This window comes from Peromyscus maniculatus, chromosome 8 (assembly GCF_049852395.1).
Source record: "Peromyscus maniculatus bairdii isolate BWxNUB_F1_BW_parent chromosome 8, HU_Pman_BW_mat_3.1, whole genome shotgun sequence".
Lineage (NCBI taxonomy): Eukaryota > Metazoa > Chordata > Mammalia > Rodentia > Cricetidae > Peromyscus > Peromyscus maniculatus.
This window is the reverse complement of record NC_134859.1, coordinates 60,101,719-60,126,858: the sequence shown is the minus strand read 5'-3', so window position 1 is coordinate 60,126,858 and position 25,140 is coordinate 60,101,719. Positions and strand designations below refer to the sequence as shown.

The window sequence follows — 25,140 nt, the reverse complement described above, 5'->3', positions numbered from 1 at the left end:
CAAAGTGCCTGGCCCTGCTGGGTCCTGTCCACTGATCCTCCCTTAGCCAGTAGACCTGCGTTTCTCTGAGTGTGTCCTCACCTCTGGTGGGATGATCGGTCCCCCGCCCCTTCTGTCTGCATTTCCTCACCGATCCTGCCCATGTTTTCCAGGATGCCCTCTGCTGCCACCTGCTCTCTGCTCCTAAAGCTGCCAGGTACTTTCTGCCAGAGAGCAGCTGATTTACCCTTGGCTTGCAGCTTGGTTGTGGGTTCAGGTGGCTTGCCCCGTGCTTGTGTTTCTTCTGGACCAGTTATGCCTGGCCTGGCATTCTTACATTCTCTCCAGGGTCCTGAGTCCAGGCTCTGTACGCTGTTGAGTTTCATTACACTCAGGCCAGCTATTGCCTAACAATCTGGCCTTCTTCCTCCCCTTTCTTCTTGGTAGTTCCCACAGATTGAGAGAAACAGCTCCCCCAAAGAGCTGGGCCTCGGAGTTCAGGGTTTATGAAAGGTGGAATAAAGAGGGATTTGCTGTGGAGCTCTTTTCTGTGTAGGGATGGTCCTAACTCTTGTAACCACAAAGTACTTTCTGTTTAGCTGCAGAGAAAGCGACACATTGGGAATGACATTGTGGCCATCATCTTCCAAGAAGAAAACACACCATTTGTCCCAGATATGATTGCTTCAAACTTCTTACATGCTTACATTGTTGTTCAGGCTGAGAGCCCGAGCACAGAGACCCCATCCTACAAGGTAAGGAAGAAGCCTTATTGGGGGGGGGCAGTCATGGGCCCAGGTACATCCCTAGGGGTGGTGAGCTTAGTGACAGCAAAAGACACTAGATCTTAGCTGGGCAGTGGTGACACGCGTCTTTATCCCAGCACTCAGGAGGCAGATGCTGGCAGATCTCTGAGTTTGAGGCCAGCCTGGTCTACAGAGTGAGTTTCACGAAAGTATTGCAGTCCCCATGGTTGGTCCAGCTTCTGAGATTTGGAGGCTGGCCCTTGGTGGACCTTCTGAGATCATCTCTAGCTCTTCAGCTTCTCACTCATTGGTCCAGAAGCCCCGGGTGCTGAGCTTTGGATATGGTGATAGCATTTGCTAGAGGAAGTCTGAGGAGGAGGAGAGGATGGACAGGAAAGGGGAGAGAAAGGGGGACAATGGGAAGACCAAGGTTAGAGGGGCCTCCTAGACCCTGGCCCCTGCATCTGGATGATGTGGGCAAATGAATGGCTTTAACTGGAAGATTTCAATGAGAATGCGAGACCTGGGTGATGCTCCTGACTGGGGACTTTTAGGTTTTCTTTCTAAGGTACATGAAAGCTAAAACTGTCATCCTGGCCGCTGGTGGTGATTACATGCCTGTAATCCCCAAATCCCAGCAGATGTGGGGGCAAGGGCCAGGGGATGAGAGTCCCAAGCTAGCCTGCCTGGCCTCCATAGTGAGACCCTATAAAAAAATAAAAAGAGGATGAGGAGGGTGTGAGGGGCAAGGTGGGTTAAAGAAAGTTGGATTTAGTCAGTGTATATGGTATGCACGTGTGGAAATAGTATACTAAACTCAATTAACATATATTAATTTTACACATCATATTAATTATATAATTATATAAATATATAATTAATATTATAATAATACATGTTAATTTAAAAAAAAGGGAAGGAAGGGCCACCTGCTGTAATGGGAGGAGGTGTGTGGAATACATTAGACAGTTCTGGCTCCCAGCCTTCAGCATCGTAGAAACAGGACACGTTCCCTTGCCCTCCTCACTGGTGGCTTCACCTCCCTCCTTTTTCCTCCAGGGCAGCACATCTCTGTGTTCCACTGGTTTGAGGGGCCTGGGACTCATGGGAGTTAGGCTGAGTCAGAGGTTTTAGGGTGAGGGCTAGGTGGTCTCCGAGCCACCGAGTAAGAACCAAATGGCAAGTTTCTGCTTTTCTTTGTTTCCTGGGAAGAGAGACCAGAGTTCAGATTTCCAAAGCATTCCCTGCATCACAGAATGCAGGGTACCAGCATCTGTGCAGGAAGAGAAATGGTCTTCTCAATGCAAATGGGAGAACTGAGGCTGGGAAGGCATACTAGATGCTAACCCAGGCCCTTGCTGCTTTCCGGGGCTCGCTGTGTCTCAGCCACCGTCACAGCCTTCATGATGGTGGCATTTCTGTTTTGTCAATGTAAACCCACATGTAACAAGTGCAAAAGTCATATCAGCTTTTAAAACCAAGTATGAGATATGAAAAAATAGAAAGAAGAAAGGCTGGGGAGGCGGCTGTCAGTATCGTGCTGCTGTCCAAACACGAGGACCTGAGTTTGGATCCTGCGCACCCACATAGAGAGCTGGTGGCATTTGTAATTCCAGCACTGGGATGGCAGAGACAGGAAGATCCCTGGGGCCAGCCAGTTGAGCCAAATAAAGGTCCAGTGAGAGACCCTGTCTCAAAAGATAAGGTGGGAGCCCGGTGTGGTGGCACACACCTTTAATTCCTGAACTTGGGAGGCACAGGTCGGAGGATTTCTGAGAGTTTGAGTCCAGACTGGTCTACAGAGTGAGTTCCAGGACATTCAGGGCTACAGAGACCCTGTTACAAAACCAACCAACCAACCAACCAACCAACTAACCAACCAACCAACCAACCAACCAACCAAAAAACCCAAACAAGAATAATATAAAACAAATGTAGATGGCTCAGTGGGTAGAGGTGCTTACTGGACAAGTCTGGTGACCCAGGTTTGATCACAGTACCTGTGTGGAGTACCTACTCCTGAAATCTGTCCTTTGATCTCCACATACGCCCTACCCCCACATGCACACACGTGCACGATCTCTCTGCAGAAACACATACCCCTTCCAACAAGTCCACAATAAGCATATCTCTCCTGTTGAGGTCCATGGGCTTCTTTTATATGCATGGCTCCGTGTGCCCCTCTGACATTGAGCAATCTAGCCTGCTTTGACTGAAATGCGCATTCAGTTTACAGTTGTCTGGTTCATTTGCTGGTAGACACAGGATTTCTTATTCTGTGCTTGCTGAGTGCTGGGAACACGGGTCCAAGGAAGATCTGGCTTTGTTGGCCCCAGGCAAGGGACAGAGGAGCCAGTTCGGTCAGGGCAGCGTTATAGCCACGCTCCCCTACTGAGGCAGGTTTGGATTTGTGACCCATGCCTGCGTCTTCCAAGGTGCTCCCCCAGAGTGCTGCCCACCCAGCTCCCCCTCCCCCAAAAAGCACCATGAGTGACTCGTAAACCATGAGGAGGACTGGCTGACATGGAGCCTTAGCTGAACCCCACAGGAGGAGGACAAGCAACAAGAAGGAAGAGGAAAGGAGGGAGGGACCCCAGACGGAGCGGCACAGCTGCCTGGGGTCTCCGCCTCTGGTCCCGTCTCCTGTGGTTGTGTGATTGCCGGCTCTGGGCCTCTGTGTCTCTCTTTGCAAGACAGGAAAGCTGGATGGTATAGCCTCAGAGAGCCCTCTAGCCCTGGCCATTTGTGGGAGCAGCAGAGACAGGCAGGGTGGGGTGTGGGCTGCCAGGTGGACTGGGGGACTCGGTATTTAAGGTACCCTGTTGTACATGTAGTCCAGTGGGGGCAAGTGAAGACAAAAAACTGAACGATGGTGGTTCCTGCTCTGTGCCAGACTCTGTGCTACAGCAGTCTTCTTTTTCTACGTTTATGTGTGTGTGAGTGTGTAAGAATATGTGTGTGTGTGTGTGTGTGTGTGTGTGTGTGTGTGTGTGTGTGTGTGTGTGCATATGGAAATCAAAGGCCAACTTGCAGGAGTCGTTTCTTTCTGTGCACAATGTGGCTCCTGGGGATTTGAACCCAGGTTGTTGGGGTTGGCGGCGGGTGCCTTTACCCACAGGGCCATCTCACTAGCCCTTCAACAGCCTCCCTGAAGCCTAACAAGGCCCATCAGCCTGCTCATAGGGAAGAGACTAAGACTGATTGCTGCTGAGGGCACTTAGAGCTGAGGCCACAGAGCCAGGGAGCCTGGAGCTGGAAGTCTTCCCAGGAGCCTTTGGGGTCAGGGGAGAAACTGGCTCCATGAGTGTGCGTGAAATGTGACACTGAATTACTTCCCAGGTAATAGTTCCCATCACTCTAGATTGGAAAGAGATTCCAGCTCAGCAATCACTGGGATCCCCCATCCCTACCCCTCAGGGGCCATCCCACCCGACTCCTGAAGTTCTACCAAGGTTCCAAGGCTCTTCTGTGAAGCAGGCAGCTGGGGAGGGCCTTCCCTTGCCCATCATGACTCCCTCTGAACAACCCTACCAGTGGTCTGGTTGGCAGGCCATACCTGGACATGGGGGTGGGGGGTGGGGCTTTGCTGGGTCTCCAGCCCTTACTCTCTCAGTTCCCCTGGGCCCCTGGTTGTCCCCATACTGAGCTCCTTCTGGCTTCAAAGATGCTTCCCCAGACTGACCTGCCCCTGCTTCCACCCCAGCCCACGCCTGCTTTAGATACAGGAAGGTCAACACAGTGCTTCTGCTTTCGGAAGCAAGCTGAGAGGAGGGGGCGGCAAAGGGGGCGGCTTAGCTACCTGGGAAGACTGAGGTCAGAGGAGGAGCTAAGATGAGGATGGGTGATGGACGGACGTCACCAGAAAGGACTTGGATCCTGCCCCTGCTGACCTGTGGACTTAAGGGCACATCTGAGCCATTTATCTGTGCTCAAGTCTGTCAGCACAGACTACTTTAATGCAGGCCTGAGGAAGAGGGGCCAGGCCAGGGGAAACAACTGGGCCGGCGTCTGAGCTTTGTCCCAAGTGTCCCAGATACCCACAGTGGGCAGCCAAATTCTCACTCCAAGATGGAATTCTAGACTTAGGCCACCAATGTGTGGTAGGCGGCTGTGTCTGGCAGCTGGGGCTCAGCCAGAATCTTGTCAGTGAACACTAACCATTTCTTGACTCTGAGTACCTCAGTTTGGGCCATGCCGACAGCCTTGAGCTTGTAGGAAGAATGCCCCATTGACCGAGGCCCTGTTTCTTTCCCTCTGGACCTGGCAGGGCCTTGTTTTGGCTGGGCCCCAGGCTGCCTGCTCATCCAGTCTGGCAGACTATTGCATCTGCCCTACTTCACCAGGCCAGAGCGGTTGGCAGCGTGCCAGGGCCGGCACGTCAGCCACTGCTAGTGAAGGAATAGGGCAGCCTCCCCAGAGCCCTGTAGCCTCGGGGCCTGACAGCAGGTAAAACCAAGGGAGTTGCATGCAGAGAGGAGCTAAGGAGTGGAGCCTGCCTGCTCCAGGACCAACCGTATGCAGAGTCCCCGGACGTCCTGACAGCCCAGCCTCACAGCATCTGGCTGGAGCCTGGCTGTCCCCCATCCTCCTTCCCAGCCAATGCCTTTGGTGTCCGTGTTCAAGTCTCAGCCAGACTGACTGACTCTGTATGTAGGGCCAGGCTCCAGACTTGGGTCTACTGCTGTGGCAGTGCTCTCAAGAGCTGCAGACTCTTTTTGCAACCAGTATTTGCTCCCCCCCCCCCCAAACTTAAATTATTTATTGTTGTTACAGTAGTAGTAGTAGTTGTGTGTGTGATGTGTTGGGGGAACGCAGACTCATCTATGGAGGTCAGAGACAACTTTTGGGAGTCAGTTCTCTTCTGGGGACCCTCAGGCTTGTGTGGCAGGTTTTTTTTTTTTAACCTGTGGAGCTATCTCTCTGGCCCAATATTTACTTTTTAAACACTCAAAGTGAGTCTGATATATGGTCAGGTTTGGGGGTCACTATAGTGGGGAAAAACCTCAGAGCTGTGTTGGAGTGGTCTGGATTCTCTGTGCCCCTTTCCCTGGTTTTGGGGTGCTTGTTCCATACCCCAACCATCTGTTTCCTCATCATTAAAATGGGCAGTAGTTCTCAGTTGCCTTCTCGGGGATGAACACGGCAATGGGGTATGGAGATAAACCTCCTGGCCACCCGCACTGTCTTGTAATCAGGGTCCCAGCCATTCCACAGCCCAGGGCATCATCTTGCCGAACTTGCTTTTGGCCCCTAGAAAGGCAGAGGGGAGGATGTAGGCTTCTATCCCATCCAGTCCACTAGAGGAGCATCATCTGGGGTTTGTGGGTGATGCTCACATAGACATTCTACCTGTGTTCTGGGCGGGAGGGGAGGGGTGAGCTGGTCTGCTGTAAGGGGTGGGACTCCTCTTCTGTCTTAGCCCATGCCAGACTGTTTCATTCAGGTGTCAGTCACTGCACGGGAAGATGTGCCTGCCTTTGGCCCCCCTCTGCCAAGCCCACCTGTTTTCCAGAAGGTAAAAGCCTCTTCTTCCATTCTTGTCGCACTCAAGACCCCAGATGTCCCCACCTGAGTGTCAGCGTTTGGAATGGGATTGCATGTAGACCAGAGGCATTGTCAGGGAGGTCCTGTTAGAGCTCTAGGGGTATCTCCTCCCTGGATATCTCCCTGCCTCACCCTTGGGGCCAGTCTGGCCCTTGTTGGGAGTTTCATGATAGGGTTGTCTTCCTGTTAGTAGAAGGACTTTCATCCTGTGCTCCAGGCCAGGCGCTGGTGGTAAGAATTGCCCACAGTAGCGAAGGTGCCATATGGAGGGTGGGAGTCAGCACCCGGGAAGCTGGCTTCCATGCTGGTATATTAGCAGGTGGGGCTGGCCTTGGCTGAATATGACCGGATATGGGAAGGGCTCTTTCGGGGGCTGACCCCACACTCCCTTTTCTGCCTTTCTGTGACTGTGGTTGGAAGCATGTTGTTTACAGCGGAGGCTGGGAGTATTCTGAGCCCTCTTATCTGTTTCAGGGTGCAGAATTCCGGGAGTTTCTGCTCACCAAGCTCACAAACGCAGAGAATGCTTGCTGCAAGTCGGACAAGTTTGCCAAGCTGGAGGTGAGAATATGCCAGACTGAAAATCTCTTCTGGGCTTGCTCTTAGCTTCTTTCAGGGGTCTCACCATGGCACTTGTTCAATTAGGGAGCCTTTTGCTCCCTCCTAAGCCCTCAGCTCTGTGTTGCTTTGGGAACTCTTTTTTTTTTTCTTTCCTTCTTGGTGGGAACTCATCTAGATTCTCGGTCTCACCAGCCAATCACTAGTTGTTTACCGAGCATGTATTATGCTCAGGTCTTGTTCTGTTGTCAGGGATAAGGGAGATATTACTTCTGCGGCTATGGAGTGCATAGGCCTGGACTGAAGAGAAACTATGGTTTCTAATGCAGTGTACTGTATCGCACTCTGGGCTATGATGGAGCCAGTGGGCAGTGATTGCTTCTGCTAGGGAAGATGGAGGGTGTGCTCAGGGAAGGCTTCCTGGGGGAGGTTGCTTTGGAACTGCTGAAATCTTGATGTCCGACGAAGCTTTCACGTGAAGAGAGCCTGGGAAGTCATTCCAGGCACAGGGAACAGTCAAGGGCCAATCAGAATCAGACTTTCTGGGGTGGGAGGTGTGGCCTGGCGGCAGCCTCGCATGGCTGAAGGATGGGACTCAGCTGCAGACGGTGGTTGAGTTAGATGTGGAAGTGCTGGGCCTTACAGGTGGTGTGGGTGCTGTGACGTTCTTCAGCAGTATTTGATTCGCATGTTGGAGGCATCATTAGCCAGTGGGTGTTAGAGGAGGAGAAGGGCTTGGAAGGGAGCTAGGGAAGGAAACCGGCCAGTTAGAAATGATTAAAGGCTAAGAGACGCAGCAGAGGGGGACATTTCACAGGAGGTCCTGGGTAACGCTGCGGGTAGGTTTGTCCAACCAGAGGCCTGCCAGCCTCAGGGACCCCAGGATAGCCGCGAATGTGTTCCAAGACAAAAATCATAGACTAGTGACTATAAAACATCATGAATTTCCCCCCTGGTAACCTGACTGTGCAGTTCTTATAGAGGACAGCATGGCGTCACAATGTCAGAAGGTTGGACATTCCTCTAAAGTCAGGGATGGGAAGGACACTCCCAGAAATGAGGATGGGGAAAGTGGAATTCTAGGGAGACTCAGGCTTTCAGCTTAGGCTCTGTGGGGACAGTTGGGAGAGGAGCTTAGGACTGTGGCCTGGGGAAAGGGCTTGTCCAGTCTGTGTGTATGGAGCCCCCTGGAGGTTGCATGCATGTCCCTGGCTGATACCTGGCTCTTAGAGAGCCATGGGCAGAGAGGCTGTGGGTCTAGATCTTGGTCTGAGGTCTGGGCTGGGTGTCCCTAGGGCAAGCCTTGGAAGAGGTGGTATGGCCAGGGAGAGTGAGGGCAGGGGCTGGCCCGGAACGTTTGTGCTAACCGCAGTGTTGGTGAGCATGAAGTTCAGTCTCCTTTAAGACCCCACCATGGCCAGGAGCTGGTGACAGAATAGCAGCCCTCAGACCAGGCACCTGGGACCCAGAAGGAAGTACACAGGTTGGTGTCCGTACTCTGTGTATACCTTTCCTTTCTAGGACCGGACCCGGGCTGCTCTCCTGGACAACCTTCATGATGAACTCCACACACATACTCAAGTCATGCTCGGCCTAGGCCCTGAGGAGGACAAGTTTGAGAATGGGGGCCATGGAGGATTCTTGGAGTCTTTTAAGGTATGGACACAGGCTAACTTGGGGTTACTGGGGCAGAGGGCAAAGCAAGCCAGCTGCTAAGTTAGTGGGAATATGGCCTCAGAGCCCAAGGGCCAGTTAGAGGTGACAGGATGGGGTGGGACTTTGCAGAGGGCTGGGGCATTGTGTATATGAGGTTGGGGCAGCTGGCAAGGACTCCAGTGACCTCCATGCTCTCTCCCTTGGCCTGGACCATTGTCAGCCCAGGAATCCTCTAAGCAGGCAAGTGAGTGGGCAGAGGAGAACAGACCACATGAACTAAGGAACTCGCTGTTTTCCCATGTCTCCCTCTGTGGTCGGGGAGCCCAGGGAAGAATGGTAGGAGTGAGGTCACAGCCTTAGGGGTCTGCAGTAGCTGGCTGGGGTGCTGGCAAAGTCCTGGGACCTGGCTGGGGGTGGGTGGAGCCACAGGCAAGTCTCCCTAGCATTGAAAAGGGAAGAGCTCCAGGAGGGGCTCCCTGTCCCCAGAAGTCCACAGATGGAGCCTGGATGGCCACAGAGCCAGTGAGAGGCAGAGAAGGTTTCTCTATCATGTCCTGGTTGAGTGCTTGCTGGTCCACACTTATGTTGGTGTCTCATTTGAACCTGATTGCAATGGTATGCCTTTGGCTAGATAGGAAATACTAGATAGGAAATTCTCAGTCTCTCCTTTAACACGGGGTAGGGTGGGGATGCTGGAGGGCAAGCCACAAGAGGCCACAGGGTCTCAGGACCCTGCACCTCAGAGGTGTGGCTTTGTTCCCACCTAGACTTTCTCGGGGTTCTGTCAGGTTTCCCTCCCATCAGAGAGAGACTCATAAACAGGACATTTTGAGGCTGCTATTAGGATCGGGGTTACATGTATTTAAAAATCCCAGCTGTAGTGTAGTAGGCAAGGTCTTCAAAGTCCCTAAGCCGCAGTTTTCTTGCTAAGGACTCAGAGATAATAAATCGGACCTTTGTCGTCGTGTTGTGAGAGTTCATTGGAATAACGCCCGGAAATTGCAGATTGCCTATGACACAGTAAATACCCTTAGCTGTTGTAACAGGGCACACATTAACTGTGCTGTATAGGTTACATATAGTCTTAAACCTCCCAACTGTCATTAGTGCTCTGTGGGGAAGGCTGGTATTATGGATATAATAATTTTGACCTAAGAATTCACACTCAGTTTTAGTAATTGTGAATATTGTTTCACATGTGAGGAAGCAAAGACACAGAGACTAAATAATTTGTCCCAGGTCACCTCGGAGACAGAGTTGAATTCAGATCTCTTAAATTCTTACCAGCTACATGATACTCCCTCCCAGTTTCTGACCAGGGAGATTCCACCCCAGCCGGTCAGGCCCGGGCAGGTCTGGGTCAGCTGTGCACTGCCCGGCTGGACAGCTGAGAGCAGGACATAGCTCTGCTGGCCTTAGCTGGAGCCAGCTACTGAGACTCCTCCCGGGGGTGGGAGGAGCCAAGCTGCTTGTCCAGGCTGGTAGGAGATTCCTGGGGCTTCTGGTTTAGTTTTGATAGAAGTGGCGGTGAGAAATCTGGGGAATTTAGATGCAAGAGGAGCTGGGTGTGGAGGTGCCTGCCTGTGTCCCCAGCATTTGGAAAGCCAAGGCAGGAGCATGATGAGTTCAAGGATGGGTTGGGCTACATAGTGAGACTTTGATTGATTTTTTTTTTCTGAGACAGGGTTTCTCTGTGTAGCTTTGGAGCCTGTCCTGGAACTCACTCTGTAGCCCAGGCTGGCTTCGAACTCACAGAGATCCACCTGCCTCTGCCTCCCGAGTGCTGGGATTAAAGGCGTGCGCCACCACCGCCCGGCGACTCTGTTTGATTTTGAGAAAAGTGAAAAATAAAGGGTAGAGGAGAGAAGGAGCAGAGATGGAAGAAAGAGCCATGGTGGGTATAGCCTCACCAAGAGGAGGGTGAATGTGAGATTAGGTAATAGGGAACAGGCTTCGGCCTAGGGGAGACCGCTTAGAGGCCTTCTGAGGCTCTGGGAAGGGGGGGGGCCCTGCCCCACCCACCTCATGTCACACCTCTCAAAGTGTTCCACCTCCCACAGGAAATTAATTTATGTAGAATGACCCGAGCTGAGCTCTGCTTGATGAGCTAGCAGGATGCTGTGATTTGTAGCCGTTTTATGAAGCATTTGTTGCTTTTTTACTCATTTCCTTTATACTTTAGAGCTAGTCCCCGCCCCCCTTCGGCTTTCAGATATTTATGTGACAGTGTATGTAGGCGGTGGACATTCTGCCCATGGGGTTCAGTGGATGAGGTGGCCCAGCAGCTAACTACAGGTGACAGATCTAAAGGATAGTGGCTCAAGGCCACTCCCCCATTCTCTTGCATCTGTTAGGAGCAGTAGCAGTTGGTATGCTTCACTTCAGGGTGTCTGAGGTATCCCTAGAGAGGCTTTCAAGAGAGGGCATGCTGCAAGACTCTACCGTGACTGGCCTGCGAGCCAGTGTTCCAGAGGCTTCTTTTTAATTCTGTGCTTGAGGACAGACATGTGTTTTTTCCATTCAGAGTTCACGTCTGCCTTTGAGGTTGAGAGGGTGGGAGTGAAAGGGGTCATCGGGGTCAGGCACACAGAGGGGACCTTTGGACCGAGTGTTTCTCTTGCTCTGGAAGGAGACCTTGGCTTCTCCTGTTGACCTCTCCAGTGTTGATCCAGGTCTCCCACGTGGAGAGACCTGGGCAAGGGGGCAGGCATGGCCCTGGCCCCGTTCAAGAGTCCATCTCTAGTTGGTTTTTTTTCTTTCCTTACGAGTGCCTTAGGCAGGCTTGTGGTGTCAGAATGATTGACATTTCTTTTGGGATTAATCCTGAACCTCTGTGAGATCTCTCCAGAATGAAGGGTTGTCTGCAATGCTGCCCGGAAGAAAATGCCTGGGTTGAAAGTTCTCTCACAGGCAGATGCGAACTGAGGATGCTCAGGGCTGAGCAATCCCCCCCCCCCCCCCCCCCCCCCCCCCCCCGCTACCTGCTCCCTTCAGACTGGTCTTCTCCAGAGGGTCGCAGCCCAGAAGCAGACCCACTGTGGCCGTAGGCTGAGCATGCCACATGGGGTGGTTCTTCACGCCTCACTTCAGTTCTTCTGGCTGTGAGTGGAAGCGCCCCTCCATGAGACACATACCAGTTGCTTTATGGATCCCTAGACCTGCTTGTAAACCAGGCCACCTGGAGGAGTCTCAGGACCTGCTAGGTCTACTGACATTTGGAGGTTTTCATTTTCATATAGATGACGATCTGAAAAACCTACACCTTCCTAGTGAAAAAGTCTCATCCTTTGCAGTGATGACTTGGATGAAAGACGTTTCCATGGCTCAAGCGGGTGGCTGTGGCCATGCTCTTGGAAACTTGCAGGTTGTTTTTTTCTGGTAAAAGAGCTGTGTATCATTCCCTTTTTGGAAGGTACTTATCTCTAGACTGCTGGTCTGTAATGAAGTAAAAAGAAAAAGTGGCCGTTGATTTGTCTCTGTGATAGGCGTATAGCACATACAGATCATGGCTTGAGAAGCACTTGACTGGCCCAACCCTCCACTGACCTCATAATGTGGAGGCAGGAATAGAAGACAAGGGACAGGCTTGGGACCACACGGAACAGGGAGGCAGCGGGCTAATTTCTCTGACCCTTTGAGGAACTGGTGTAGGTGGTGCATTGGTCTCACCTGACCCTGGGTCGCAGGAGAGGTCCCAGACATCTCTGGCAAAGTCTTAGGGGGTCCTGTAGCCACAGGCAGGGGCAGCCTGAGTCACATCAGTGATGGTGGAGGGAGCACAGACCCCAGCCTTTGACATCTCTGTCACCTTTTCCCCTGGGAGGGAGAGTCGTGGTACCAGGATGGTTGCATGCCTTTGGTGGTACAGCCACACACACACACACATTTACACACACACACACACACACACACACACACACACACACACACGCATGCACGCATGCATGCACGCACGCACACACCCACGGGGAGGGGGCAGAAGGGGACAGGGGAACACTCAGGCCTTGGACTTGGCTCTGCTCAGCTTATGGTTTGGAGCCTATGAGTGAGCTGCTAGCATGTTCCTGCTGGAGGAATGGAAGACCCTGATTGAAGCCATCTCAGCATGTGGGAGATCAGTGTCTTTGTCTCAGAGGCCCCTGCCTCGGTTCCTCACTGGGCTTTGGGTGGGCATTACCTACCTGGTGCTCATCTCGTTAATTTTTGTCCCGATGTTGAGTTGTTAAATGGGAACAACTCGCAAACCCTTTTGTAAGGAGGCCAGGAAGCGGCTCTCATTCTGTGACGCCAGCTGGGGCTGAGATGATGGCACACACGGGTGATGAGAAAGCCGTGCATTCCATCGCCCTCACAGCAGAGCTTGCTGGAAGGCAGCGGTGAGGTGTGCCGAGGGCTGGGAGGCCACAGGGACCGAGGGAGATTGGTGGGGCCAGAGTGGTTGGCCAGGAGGACAGCAAGGGACGACAGTCATGTGAAATGATAGGAAAGGCCAGCCCAAGACGGCAAGGTTTGGGAATTTAGGTGAGAGACCAGTTATGTCCACACAAGAACTTTCCACGGGTCAGGCCACCCACTAGGAGAATGAGCAGCCGGTCCCTGGAGGACGCAAGCTGGGTTCAGGTGAGCTTTGCCAGACAGGGCTGAGCAAGCGTGAGTCCCACTAGCCCCAAGGCCTCCTGCCCAAAGGCTTCCGTGATGTCCCCTTCCCTGCCTTTCTCGTCCCACTGCCGCCCCCTCCCCTCTGCCCCTCTCTGTCCCCCCCTTTTGTGTCACTCTCCGGCCCTTCCGTTCAGTTGCTCATTGTACTGTGGAATTCTTTAGATGTCACCAGACAGTTCCATTCAAGGCAAGCATGGTTTTGGGTCTCCGCGATGAATGTCACTGGTCTTTCACACTAAAATCCGGGCAGGAGAGCTCACCGGAGTGGGCACTCACCGGAGTGGGCACTCACCGGAGTGGGCAGGTGTCATCCCAGGTGTTGGCTGCATACTGTCTCATTTCATCCTTGTGACAGCTCCTCCGGCAGGGCCTGGGAGAACCAGGACTCCACCTTTCCTGCTTCGGAGATCAGAGTGGGAGAGCAGGTGACTGACAATTGGCTCCTCAGATTCTCTTTGTTGACTCTGACAGTGGCACATGGGCATTTGAAGACGCCGCTGTCGTCCCTGACATCAGCCTTTGAATTTTTTCTGAGATTAGGCTCCTTAAACCGCCTGCTTTCCAGTCCTCTTTAGTTAATCAGTGAATTCCTCCATCTTGCCCTTCCCCCTTCATCTCCTCACTCTCTCCTTCTCCCACCTCTCCCGCTTCCTGTCTCTTTCCCTCTTCCTCTTCCCCTCTCCTCCCCTCCCCCATTCTCCCTCTCCTCCTCCTCTTCTTCCCCCCATTTTTGGAGACAGGGCCTTACTATGTAGCCTAGGCTGGCCTCGACCTCTCAATCCCCCCAAGTTGCGTGGATTACAGGCGTGCACTACCACACCCAGCTTTGTATTTTCAATCTTAGGGCCTGCTATACTAGATTTGGATCCCAGCTCTGTCTGTTACTGATGTGTGACAGGTATTTGTTACTTGAGAGATTTTTATATTCTCTCTATACCCCAGCCTTTTAAGGATTCGGTAAGATTGTGTATGAAGGCTCCTTAGACCAGATACACTGCACATGGCTTACTATTCATACTTGGATCATTTCTGAGAAAGAGACAATGAGGACTAGATCAGGACACAAATGAAGAGTGTGAAATGTTGGTGACACTAGCAGTGGCGGGACAGGGAACGAGCATATAAAGATGCTGGCATTTATGAAACATTAATGTCATTTAAGGAGCCTTTTTCCCTCCATCTAAGGACATATCAGATATTTTCAGCTTCCAAAGAGTACATGGCTCTATGATGCTTGGGCGGTAGAATGAATCAAACATGCTGGCTCTTGCAACCATGTCCCAGGAACACTGTTGCTAGGCAACTCTTTTGTGGTCCAGAGAGGGGAGAGGTGACATTCCTCATGGGGCATCTTTGATTCAGACAATAGAGGCTACATGATGTCGATTTGAGGCCAACAGTCCCACACCTCATTGTTGGTGGCTTGTCTTGAGGGCGGTTCCATATACCATCAGCCTTTCTGAATCTCTGTCCCTTGTCAGAGGGAACGGCATTCAGGACGAGGCCCTTTGCCATTCCCAAGTCTCAAAGGTGTCCCTGGGGTCCTGGAGAACAGTATTTGTGCCAACTTTGAACTCTGCCTGGATGTCTTAAGGGAAGGACGGTGGGGGGGGCTTTGCTTTTCCCATGGAGAGATCTGTTAGTGGGCACATGGGGTGTGCACATGCCTGAGTCCAGAAAGGAGGGGGTGGGCTGCAACTTAGTCCGTATGTTTCCTGATGCTAGGGTTACAAGCTCACACCCTGGTGAAGAAAATCCACTAATTACTATAGCAGGAAGTCCAGGTGACTGCTTACCCACCTTCTTTCCCTCCTTCCCCTGTGTGGTCCTGAGCTCTCCAGCTTTGTTGTCAGGTTTGGCCTCCCAAATGGTGCGTTTTCTCCAAAGCCACCAGCAGACATCCCTCCTGTTTCTCTAGCAAGGGACGAGTTAAACCAGTGCTTTAAACTGAGTGTGGGTACTTTGCATCCCAGGAAGGAGGAGGAGATACTGGAATGGATGTTGGTCCTGCCGATTAGAGTTTGGTACCTGTACTTGAGCTGCTAATAGTACAGGTGTCTGGGAGCCTTTGTTCTTTGGGCCCCAGAACAACTGATTGACACATAGAGACCATCATCACAGACACTGGAGCTTGCATTGTAGCCTACTCTTATGAGTGTTCTTTGGGCACTCTTTGGACTCAATTCCCTTTTGGCCTCAACACCACATTTCTAGCACTTGGCATGATGCTGAGCACACAGAAAATGCATTGTGCTTAATAGTAACAACACGATAAGCTGTATTTGTGATGCCCTGAGCTCTCTCTTAAGAGTTTTATATGTTCTTGTTGCTACTCCCTGTGTAGACAGGTGCTATCCCATTCCACGTAACTCTCAGAGAAGCTAAGTAGCCTGCAGGGTCCCCAGCTAGCAGGCGGTGCAGCAGAGAGCCCACGTATTACTCCTGGCAACAGCAGCTCAGGCGTTGGTGCTTCTGATCACTGGCTTGTGTTGTCTGTTGTGTGCCGTCTTGTTGAGAAACTGGATGGATGATCAGAGGGCAATGACGCCAGGACTGGGGTCACTGGAGAAAACCTCTGCAGTATACCTCTGCTTTAAACACCTCTGTAGCAATTGAGAGTGTTCTCCTTAGGGGAGCCAGGATCCTGCAGCACTTCTGTTGGTTCGAAGTCCTCCTGTAGATGGAGCTGAGTTCCAAGCATCATAAACACCCCTCTTTGACCCTGTGCAGAACAGCATCGCCCTCTAGAGAAGTCCAGGGAGGGATTGTCACCCCAGGTCCAGCTCTTCCCGGGTCCCACTCAGTGTTCTTGTAGCTTAGGTGTTCTCATTTTCTCATGCACCATGACAAACCTGACTGCCCTGGTTGTCGTTGGCCGGACACCTAACAGCTTGCCAATACCCACCCCACCCCACCCCCACCCATCCTTTGCTCTTTGCTGGCCACAAGTGAACACAAGGTTCCACAACCCCAGCAGCCCCTGCCTGTGACCAGTGTGAGCACCTATCTCTTTGAACAGCTATGCAGACCTGTAGTGTTGATTTGGAAAGTGTGTCTTCAGCTCCTGCAAGCCCAAGTGAGGGCAAGCTGCAGCTCCAATGCACGGATGCGCCGGAACTTGTTCCAGGGTTCTACATCCAGGGTGATTGTAGCTACACAAGACACACCGGTGATAACGGTGGGAAGGGCAGTCCAAGATACACTTAGGAGAAGCTTAGCTTTGTAAACACAGGAATGATGTGTGGTTGATGGTGTAGCTCGGTGGTAGAGCTCTTGCCCAGCATGAGAGAGATCCTAGGTCCATTCCTCAATGCCACAACAGAAAACAAAAATCAAAATGAAAAGGAGTCAGTGTTCAGTCTGGCACTTGTGTTCAGTCTCCATCGTGTGTGGAATATGTGACAGTCATTTTCCAGACAGGGAAGCTATACCCCAGAGATGGGGAGGTGCTAACTAGACAGTGTCATCCAGGTTTGCTGAGCTCCAGGCCTTGCTTCCTCTCCCATACAAGGAGGACACCGGGTTGGCCCACCTTGCTCCACTGAGCTCTCAGATCCTGCCTGGACAGAATTCAGAGGACTCTGCCAATACCAATTACTGAGGTGTGGGCTTTGTGACGGTTTGCCTGCTCATGCTAGTGAGTGTGTGCATTGCAGATGTACACGTGAGCCCAGGACAGAGCCATCCAGAAGGGACCAGGGGCTGACCAGGACCCTCAGACCTTTGTCACACCCCATCTCTTGCAGAGAGCCATCCGTGTGCGCAGCCATTCCATGGAGACCATGGTGGGTAGCCAGAGGAAGCTGCATGGGGGCACCATTCCTGGCAGCCTCAGTGGGGGTATTGTCCACAACAGCATGGAGGTCACCAAGACCACCTTCTCAGTGAGTACTTTGGATCCTGGGCCAGCATGTGGGGGGTGGGGGGAGGAGTAGGGGGGGAAGGGTGTGTCTCACCCCAGGTTTGGGCTGGGCAACTTCAGCAGGGCAAGCTGGAAGATGGGCTGGGGGACAGTGGAGCTGCTGAGGAGGTAACCCTGGGGTTGGTTTGTGATGCTTCCTTGCCGGGTGCCCCTGGGGCTGGTTTGTGCTGTGGATTGTGCTCTGCGTCTGTTTAAGAACTGAGCTTGGGGGCTCATGAGGGAGGACCTATTAATGACAGCCGTGGCCACCCAAGCTTGCTCTGCACCAGGCACTGAGCTGATGATTGACACACAAGACCCCACCTGATCCCCATCACGGTTGTTTGAATAGACACGGGCCACTCTCCATTCCCCACTTTAGGGAAAGGAGGCCCAGAGAGGTTAGGTAACTTACTAAGAGTCACCCCGCTAAATTGAAGATCTGGCATTTGAATGCAGGATTTCCTGATACAAAATTTAGCCTCCTCCTACCGTGTGTTCAGTTCTCAGGGAGAGACAGCCCCGTGGGTCTGTGCGCTTAGGCCTCTTGTCTCACACCAAGGGCAGGTGAGGGAACCCCATAGCCAGCCATTAATAAGGCAAGTGGCTTTTGACTTGTAGGGACTGGAATTTTCTTTGAAAAAATTTTTAAATAGCAGCATAGAGCCATTGAAATGTTGACTTTTTATTATAAATGGCCTTGAGCAATGGCTTGATTTAGCTAATATTTTCCTATCTACTATCTTGTTTCTCTTAGAAGGTCATACCATTTATCTAATATTTTCCTATCTACTATCATGTTTCTCTCAGAAGGTCCTATCAGTAGAGCAGGGTGATTTCCTGTGAATGAGGAAGCTGAGGCCCAAAGAGTTTGACCATTCTCCCGAAGAGACACAGCACATGAGTGGCATTGGGGGATTGGCATTGGCAGGCTCCAGGCTTTTCTGCCTTCTGGCTCAGTCTTTCACCCATGTGCCTCTCTCCCACCGCCATGAGGCTGGGGGATTGTCAAGCAGAGACCTTGGCCAGCTCCCCACCGCCATCAGTGCATGTGGACTCAGCTAAGAGGCTTTTATTTGGTCTGTTATCGCCACTCCTGCCTGGGTCCATTTATTCACAAGCAGTGATGGCGAGTCAGGACCTCTAGGTCCTTATTGGTAGCTGACCCTGACACATCCCTCCATTTTCTGGTCCTTGGCTTTCTCAATAGCAAGGTGAAAGGTGGCAGCTGGCCACTCCCAGGGCTCTCTAGATTTTTCAACCTGTGATTCCCTAAATTGTCCCAGCCAGCTTGGCATCTGGCCCCACTGTGATGAGCCTGTGATCCTCCAAGAGTTCTAGGCTCTGTTGGATCATTGCCTGCTGCCATGGGCTTGGCTTAAGAACAGGAAAGAGGCTGTGAGTGGCCAAGTGTTGGGGTCTCAGCTCCTTGCTGTTTTCTGGGGTCTCTCCCGACCCCAAGGAGTCATATGCAGACCAGAGAAGGGGTGGGAAGGAAGGGGTGGGCGCGCGTACTCACTGTGGCGGTTTTATCGGCAGCCTCCAGTGGCCGCAGCAACCGTGAGGAACCAGTCACGCAGCCCCATCAAGCGGCGGTCGGGCCTCTTCCCCCGCCTGCACTCGGGCTCTGAAGGCCAGGGGGACAGCCGGACACGATGGTAACTGTCAGGGCCTGGACTGCATCCCAGCTGTGGGGCCTGTCAGCTCTCTTCTTATGGCTGTCAGGTGCCCAAGCATGGGGACAGGTTTTCCTAGTGTCAGGCTTCCCCTGAATCCTGGCTGCACTACCTATACATCCTGCCACTTGTGTTTAGCAGAGAGGCCCTGACTGGAGAGCTGGGCAGCGATGGGGAGAGTCGCTGATGTAGAGACATTGAACAGATCTGTGTGACTGCTCAGAGAGGGTGTGCAGAGCTCGTGTTCATAGACGAGTAGACGGTCAAGGGCTGACAAAGACAGCTGGGAGGGATGGGAGAGGCCACACTGCCCAGGGCGTGTGGGGTCTCTAAAGACAGGAGGGGAGAAACTCCTGTGGTGTCTGTCACAGAGGCAAGTTCATTGTGTGAGCCAACCCCGTGGGTTGATAGGAGTAACCAAAAGTGCATGATGGGAGAGGGGCTCAGTGTGTAGTGTTGCTGGGCAGGTACGAGACCGTGGGTTTGGATCCCCAGCATCTGTATCAAAAGCTGGTGTGGTGACAGGGAGGATCGCTGGGGCTCTCAGGTCAGCTGGTGAGCTCCAGGTTCAGTGGGTGACTGTCTCAGAAAACGAGGTGGAATGTGATGGAGGACCAAACCCCATGTTGACTTCTGACCTCCATGGGCACAGGCAGTTGAAAGCACCTGCACATACATGCACACATACACACACACACACACACACACACACACACACACACACACACACACACACAATTTCTATAGCCTTTAACACCTCTAGGGTGCCTGTGATTGTAAAGGTAAATAACAAGTGCTGACAAGGATGTGGGGACGTTGGCACATTTGCACGTTGCTGGTGGGGATGTGAGATAGTGCATCCGATTTGGAAAACAGTCTGGCAGCCCTCCAAGGGCTAAACATAGAGTTACCACAGGACCTAGCAACCCCACCCTTAGGTGTATATATAGAGACCACGAGAATTGGAAACGGTTGTCCATAACAACACTGGCACCTTGAATAGGTGCAGCGTCATTCATGGGACCTCAAAGAGGAAGCAACTGAAGGGCCTGCTGTCTGACGACTAGATAAATAAAATGAAATAAGTATGCCCACAGAGTGTAATATTGTTTTGTAATACACAACGAGTACTGAGATACTGATGCAGGCCACAACATGGGCAAACGTGGAAAATGTGAGGCTAGGAGAATCCAGATGTAAAGGCCATATACACTGTCAAGTCCAGTTTCTATAGGGTGTCCAGACTAGGCAAAGTCCATAGAGACAGAAAGAAATAGGTTAGGGGTTGGGGTGGGCAGTGATTGCAGATGAGCCAGGGTTTCTTTTAAGAGGCCTTAAAATGATCTAAAATTAGATTGTGGTTTTGATGGCTGCACAATTCCACAAGCATATTAAAAATTGCATCCTTGTCCACTTTAAGTAGGTGAGTTGCATGGCATGTGTATTATGCCTCATTAATGCTGCTACTGTAAAAGGTGCACTGAAGGGCTGGAGAGATGGCTCAGCAGTTAAGAGCATGGGCTGCTCTTGCAGGGGACCTGGGTTTGGTTCCAGGGATCCACACAGAGGCTCACAACCATTTGTAATTGCAGTTTCAGGGGATCCAATGCTCTCTACAGACCCATGAGTACACCAGGCATGCATGTGATACACATACATACATGCAGGCAAACACACATAAACAATAAATAAGTAAATAAGTAACTCTTAAAAAAAAACAAAGCAGAATAGAAATCAGTGGTCCTGAGGCTCAGAAGTACTAAAGAAAAAACAGTGAATTGAGGATAGAGCTGTCCTGGCTCCAGAATTTGCCATAGGGTAAACTGTGGTCTTTGCTGAACTGCAGGAGAAGGGAGCTCTTGGATCTTTGGGCTTGAGCATCCCTTCACTCCCCAGCATCCCAGGGCTGCCGAGTCACATGTAGGATGTCCTCAAGAGTCACCACAGTAGGCGGCCCCCAGCATCTCTCAGGAATCCATGGGTGCTGGGTTGATTCCTGTGTGTGTCCCACTCAGTTCCCCGGCACCTTCTCTTGATCCATACTCTGCCAGGTGGGATGGCCAGCATGGGAGAGGGGTAGACTTTGACTGGAGGCCATCAAGCCAGGGCCCCTGTTTGGTGGCCTTGGACCATCACCATGAATCCTGATTGGCCTTTACTGTAGGGAGCAGAAACCTCTGCTGTCTGCTGCGGTCTCAGGCTCGTGTGGGGAGGGAAGAGGTGGCTACCCTCTGTGTACTGGCCCCCACAGCCTGAGCTCTGTCAAGGGTCAGGGGTGGACAAGGGCAGGGGCCTGATCTCCAGGCCTCACTGCTCTTCATTCTCTTCCCCCTAGTGACAGTGCCTCCAGCGCTCCCAAAACCCCGGATGGCGGACACTCTTCTCAGGAGATCAAGTCCGAGACCTCGTCAAATCCCAGCTCTCCAGAAATCTGTCCCAACAAAGAGAAGTAAGAGAGTTGGGGTTTGGGAAAGGCTGGCTGTAGCCATCTGGGCTCTGCCTCCAGGCAAGCTGAGAGTCACAGCTCCTGCCTTTGGAAATCTCTGGAACACCAAGACCACCAGGCAGAGGCTGGGGGAGCCACCGTGGGCAAGCTCGGTCCTCTGGTGGATTTGCCTCACTCTCCGTTTGCCTTGCTTCCCATCCCTCACAGGCCCTTCATAAAGTTGAAGGAGAATGGCCGCGCCAACATCTCCCGCTCCTCCTCCAGCACCAGCAGCTTCAGCAGCACCGCAGGGGAGGGTGAGGCCATGGAGGAGTGTGACAGTGGGGTAAGTGTGCCTCATCCAGCCAGGGAGCAACGTTCTGGGGCCCAGCTGGTTAGCCGGTGCTTCCAGATACCCTGGAGAAGGTGTGGTCTAGGCAGCTGCTACCGCCCAACAGAGAGCAGTGAGTGAGGGGACCCTGTCTCAACAAAGGACTTCAGAGCAGCAGTGGAGGTGGTCCCTGTCAGGGGGACACCAACTGGAAAGGGAAGGAGTCGGGGAAAGGCTGCAGTCATGGCTGGGATAGAAGGGCCAGCGTGAGGTTGGAGGCAGTGGCTTGCACGGTCCATCCCAGGACAGCTGTGGGACTGCCGGGCGCACGTTGGCCTCGCTCACCCAGTTTCTCTCCCCAGAGCAGCCAGCCATCCACAACCTCACCCTTCAAGCAGGAGGTGTTTGTCTACAGCCCGTCCCCGAGCACCGAGAGCCCCAGTCTGGGGGCCGCGGCCACCCCCATCATCATGAGCCGGAGTCCCACAGGTCAGTGGCATGCGAAGATGTGCATGATGTGGTTGGAAGGCCAGAGCTGCTCCCTGACCGCTGTTCAGAGGGCATGCCCCCCCCCAGGCATGCTGACCTGGCCAACTTCTCCTTTTCCAAGATGTGAGGGCCTTACTACATCTGTACAACCAAAAAAAAAGCTCATAGTCTCCTTATATATGGGCTTAGAGAATTGAATGATTTTGTGATGATTCCATGGTGGAGGAGTTAGGATTGATTGATTAGAAAGCTGAGAATTCTCTGCTCACCTCTTGGACTACCCTGTTCCCGCCTAGGGCCAATGCCACAGCCTCACGTGGTGCTAGCACCTGGCAGTCAGAGGAAGCAGCAGTGGAGGAGGCTGGAGGGAATGCAAGACGGTGTTCTTGCATGAGGTTCAGGGCAGTGGGGGTCATGGGGAGGCAGGAGCGAGAACAGGGGTTATGGGGACCATGAGTGCTGAGCAGGCCACCAGGAGGCCTGCTGAGGACTCAGATGTTGTTGGTAAAAGCCACTGAAGGCTCTGGAAATACCACCTGGCATTGAGAAAGACCATTTGGCAGCTGCGTGCTGAGTATATAGAAAGGATCGGTAGGGGCTGGGGAGGAGGCACCAGCAGAGGCACAGTGGGCACCTAGGGGAGCCAGGGTCATGGCAGAGCATGTTGGGATGTAGAACTGAATGGGCTTGGTAGGGTTTAGGGAGAGTGGTGGCCTGTGTCTTTCGGGTTTCTGAGATCTGTACAGCGGAGCAGAGTAGGAAGTACCAGGTCGGAGGGGAAGGAAAGGAACCAGCTTTCAGGGTCTACCAAGAACCCAGTGTGCAGATGATTTTTACCCAGTTGGCACTGTGGGGAGGGGTTCACTAGTCTCAGTAGGTATTTGTAGGCGAGCAGTCTCAGGCTGTACACCTCCAGGAAGAGGAAGGGCAGCTGGTAGGTTTTACACACACTGGCCAATCCTTTGTAAACACTCATACTTGCACACACTGTCAACATCCACACTCTGACCAGAGGAGGGCTTTACCTTACCAGTCTCACCATGATGGGGGCGGGGGTTGGCATTTCCCATGGGCCCGAGGCATTGGATCCATGACATGGCTCTGCCTGTGTCAACAATACGCACTCACTCAGGACTTCATCTGCTGTTTATATGTTCACTTAGGACCTCCTCAGCTCCATGCACAGATTTGATGAGCATACGCTGTAAAAAACTATTAACCTAAATGTGCGTTGTGGGGCTGCAATAAAACATTAGTGTGACCCGCCAGTTCTCATCTAGGGGTAATCTCTCTCTCCGAGGGACTTGGGCAATATCTACAATTACTTTTCGTTTTCACAGTGGCTGGGGTGGGGTGCTATTCCACTGGTATCCCTAGGCAGAGACCAAACAATGTCAAAAGGAAGATGTAGTGGGATATGGGGGACACCAGGGTAAAAGCAAATGACCCTTTGTGGCGAGCTTCCCGGTTAACGGGGTAGCTCACAGCTCCCTCTCACTCAACTCCTGTGGTCATTCAGATCTTAAGATGGATTTGAATCGCAGCTTTGGCATGGAAAAGCTTACCTCCCGACCCTCAGTTTCCCCATTTGTAAGATGGAGTAGTCCTACACATTTCCTGATGTTTTTAAAGCTTAGTTAAATATTGATGAAGTGAACAAGAAACTCTATCACCAACCGGTGTCCTTTTTGGCACTAAATAAATATCAAAAGGAATGAATGCCAGCCTGCTCTCTCGGACAGGGTTCGAGTGAAGGGAGGCTTCGGGAGTGTCTGCAATGGGGTTAAGGTTACTCAAGGCAGGAGGAAATGTGGAACTGGCGTGGAGTCTTCCCCAATGTCAACTACACCCCCAGGAGGTGCACCCCAGGCTGTATTACCCTGATATCTGCTTTTGACCCCCAACCCCGGGCACTGGGTGGGCTTGGGAGGTCTGGAAACCTGTTTCTGGCTGCTCCAGTGAGTGTGAGGAAAGGCAGTCTGAGAGGTGGAGATGGCCTGAGGAGTCTTCTGTAATTGCAGATGCCGGTCATTGGCCATTCATACTTTGGCTTCTGGAGACAAAAAGAGAAACATCAGGATCACTCGGAGGGTCTCATAGCATGCATGTGTACATGTATGTGTGTGTATTCGTGTGTGTGTGTGTGTGTGTGTGTGTGTGTGTGTGTGTGTGTGTGCGCGCGCGCATAGACACGGTAAACTTTACCAATATAATGGATCTACAACACAGTTCACAAATAATGCAAAGATATACAATATCTTCACTGTGAGTCTTAATGTGTCTATAAGATCCTCATAGCACAGTTTCACTGGTACTTACCTAACTCTGGTACCTATAATCTGTTTAAGGTGGCAGATGACGGTCAAATCTGGTTCCCGAGTGGGTGTCAGTGGATATTATTGCCTGTGTTGACATTTTACGGTAGAAGGACAGCATTCATTGTGTCAGTGGTACAAATAGCCTTTTTGCTGAATTTGGTGGTAGCTCCCAAACACTGGGAGCGTGGCGGCTCCTCTGCAGCTCTTCACAAGGTAGTGGCTGCAGGCACAACCCTTTCCAGGCTCAGTTCATATGTTAGTAGTTTCCATTGGTTCCTTAAATCTAGACAGCAAAACTGTAAGCCCCGTTTTGTAACATTGCCAACTTCAGTAGTCTTAATCCTCTCATCGAGATTGATTTCAAGCTACCACTGAGACATCCCTGAGCTTGGGGATGAAGAGGGATGCATAGCCTACTACCTTAGCGAATTTCTGATATAAGGACACAGCAGACGTGAGGGCCCAGATTACAGCAAAATATGCCAATATAATGAGGAAATGGAAAATTTTGAGTATCTATTATCTTTCTTGAATACGGCCTGTTTACTTATGAGCTTCCATTTTGAAGATATTTCATTTTAAAGTGACCCGTGTTTAATAACTAGGGCACACCATTTCTCAGCGTCTGAGTACTGTTAATCGCGAGTGGGTACCTGTTAGTGCTCATGCCTTGGGGAGAGGTTGAGGTCCACGTCCCCCGGCCTCCCTACTCACTGTTCTGATTTTGCTAGAATGATTCCTTAAACTCCATGTCTTTTTTTCTTTTTTTTAGATGCCAAAAGCAGAAACTCCCCGAGGTCAAACCTGAAATTCCGCTTCGATAAACTCAGCCACGCTAGCTCCAGTGCGGTAAGGATG

At 51.9% G+C, this 25,140-nt stretch overlaps 1 protein-coding gene across 11 annotated transcripts in view; it reads left to right on the top strand.

Annotated features, from left to right (window-relative positions):
* Positions 1-25,140, top strand: part of Rap1gap2 (RAP1 GTPase activating protein 2) — a 227,712-nt gene that overhangs the window by 197,129 nt on the left and 5,443 nt on the right. For all 11 annotated transcript variants that reach the window (XM_015996156.3, XM_042282377.2, XM_042282379.2 and 8 more), the window contains 10 exons: positions 579-734; positions 6,169-6,240; positions 6,744-6,830; positions 8,349-8,483; positions 16,889-17,026; positions 18,583-18,701; positions 21,055-21,168; positions 21,373-21,490; positions 21,838-21,964; positions 25,055-25,131. In XM_015996156.3, coding sequence (XP_015851642.1) covers positions 579-734; positions 6,169-6,240; positions 6,744-6,830; positions 8,349-8,483; positions 16,889-17,026; positions 18,583-18,701; positions 21,055-21,168; positions 21,373-21,490; positions 21,838-21,964; positions 25,055-25,131 — 1,143 coding nt within the window. The remainder of the gene's footprint in view (positions 1-578; positions 735-6,168; positions 6,241-6,743; positions 6,831-8,348; positions 8,484-16,888; positions 17,027-18,582; positions 18,702-21,054; positions 21,169-21,372; positions 21,491-21,837; positions 21,965-25,054; positions 25,132-25,140) is intronic.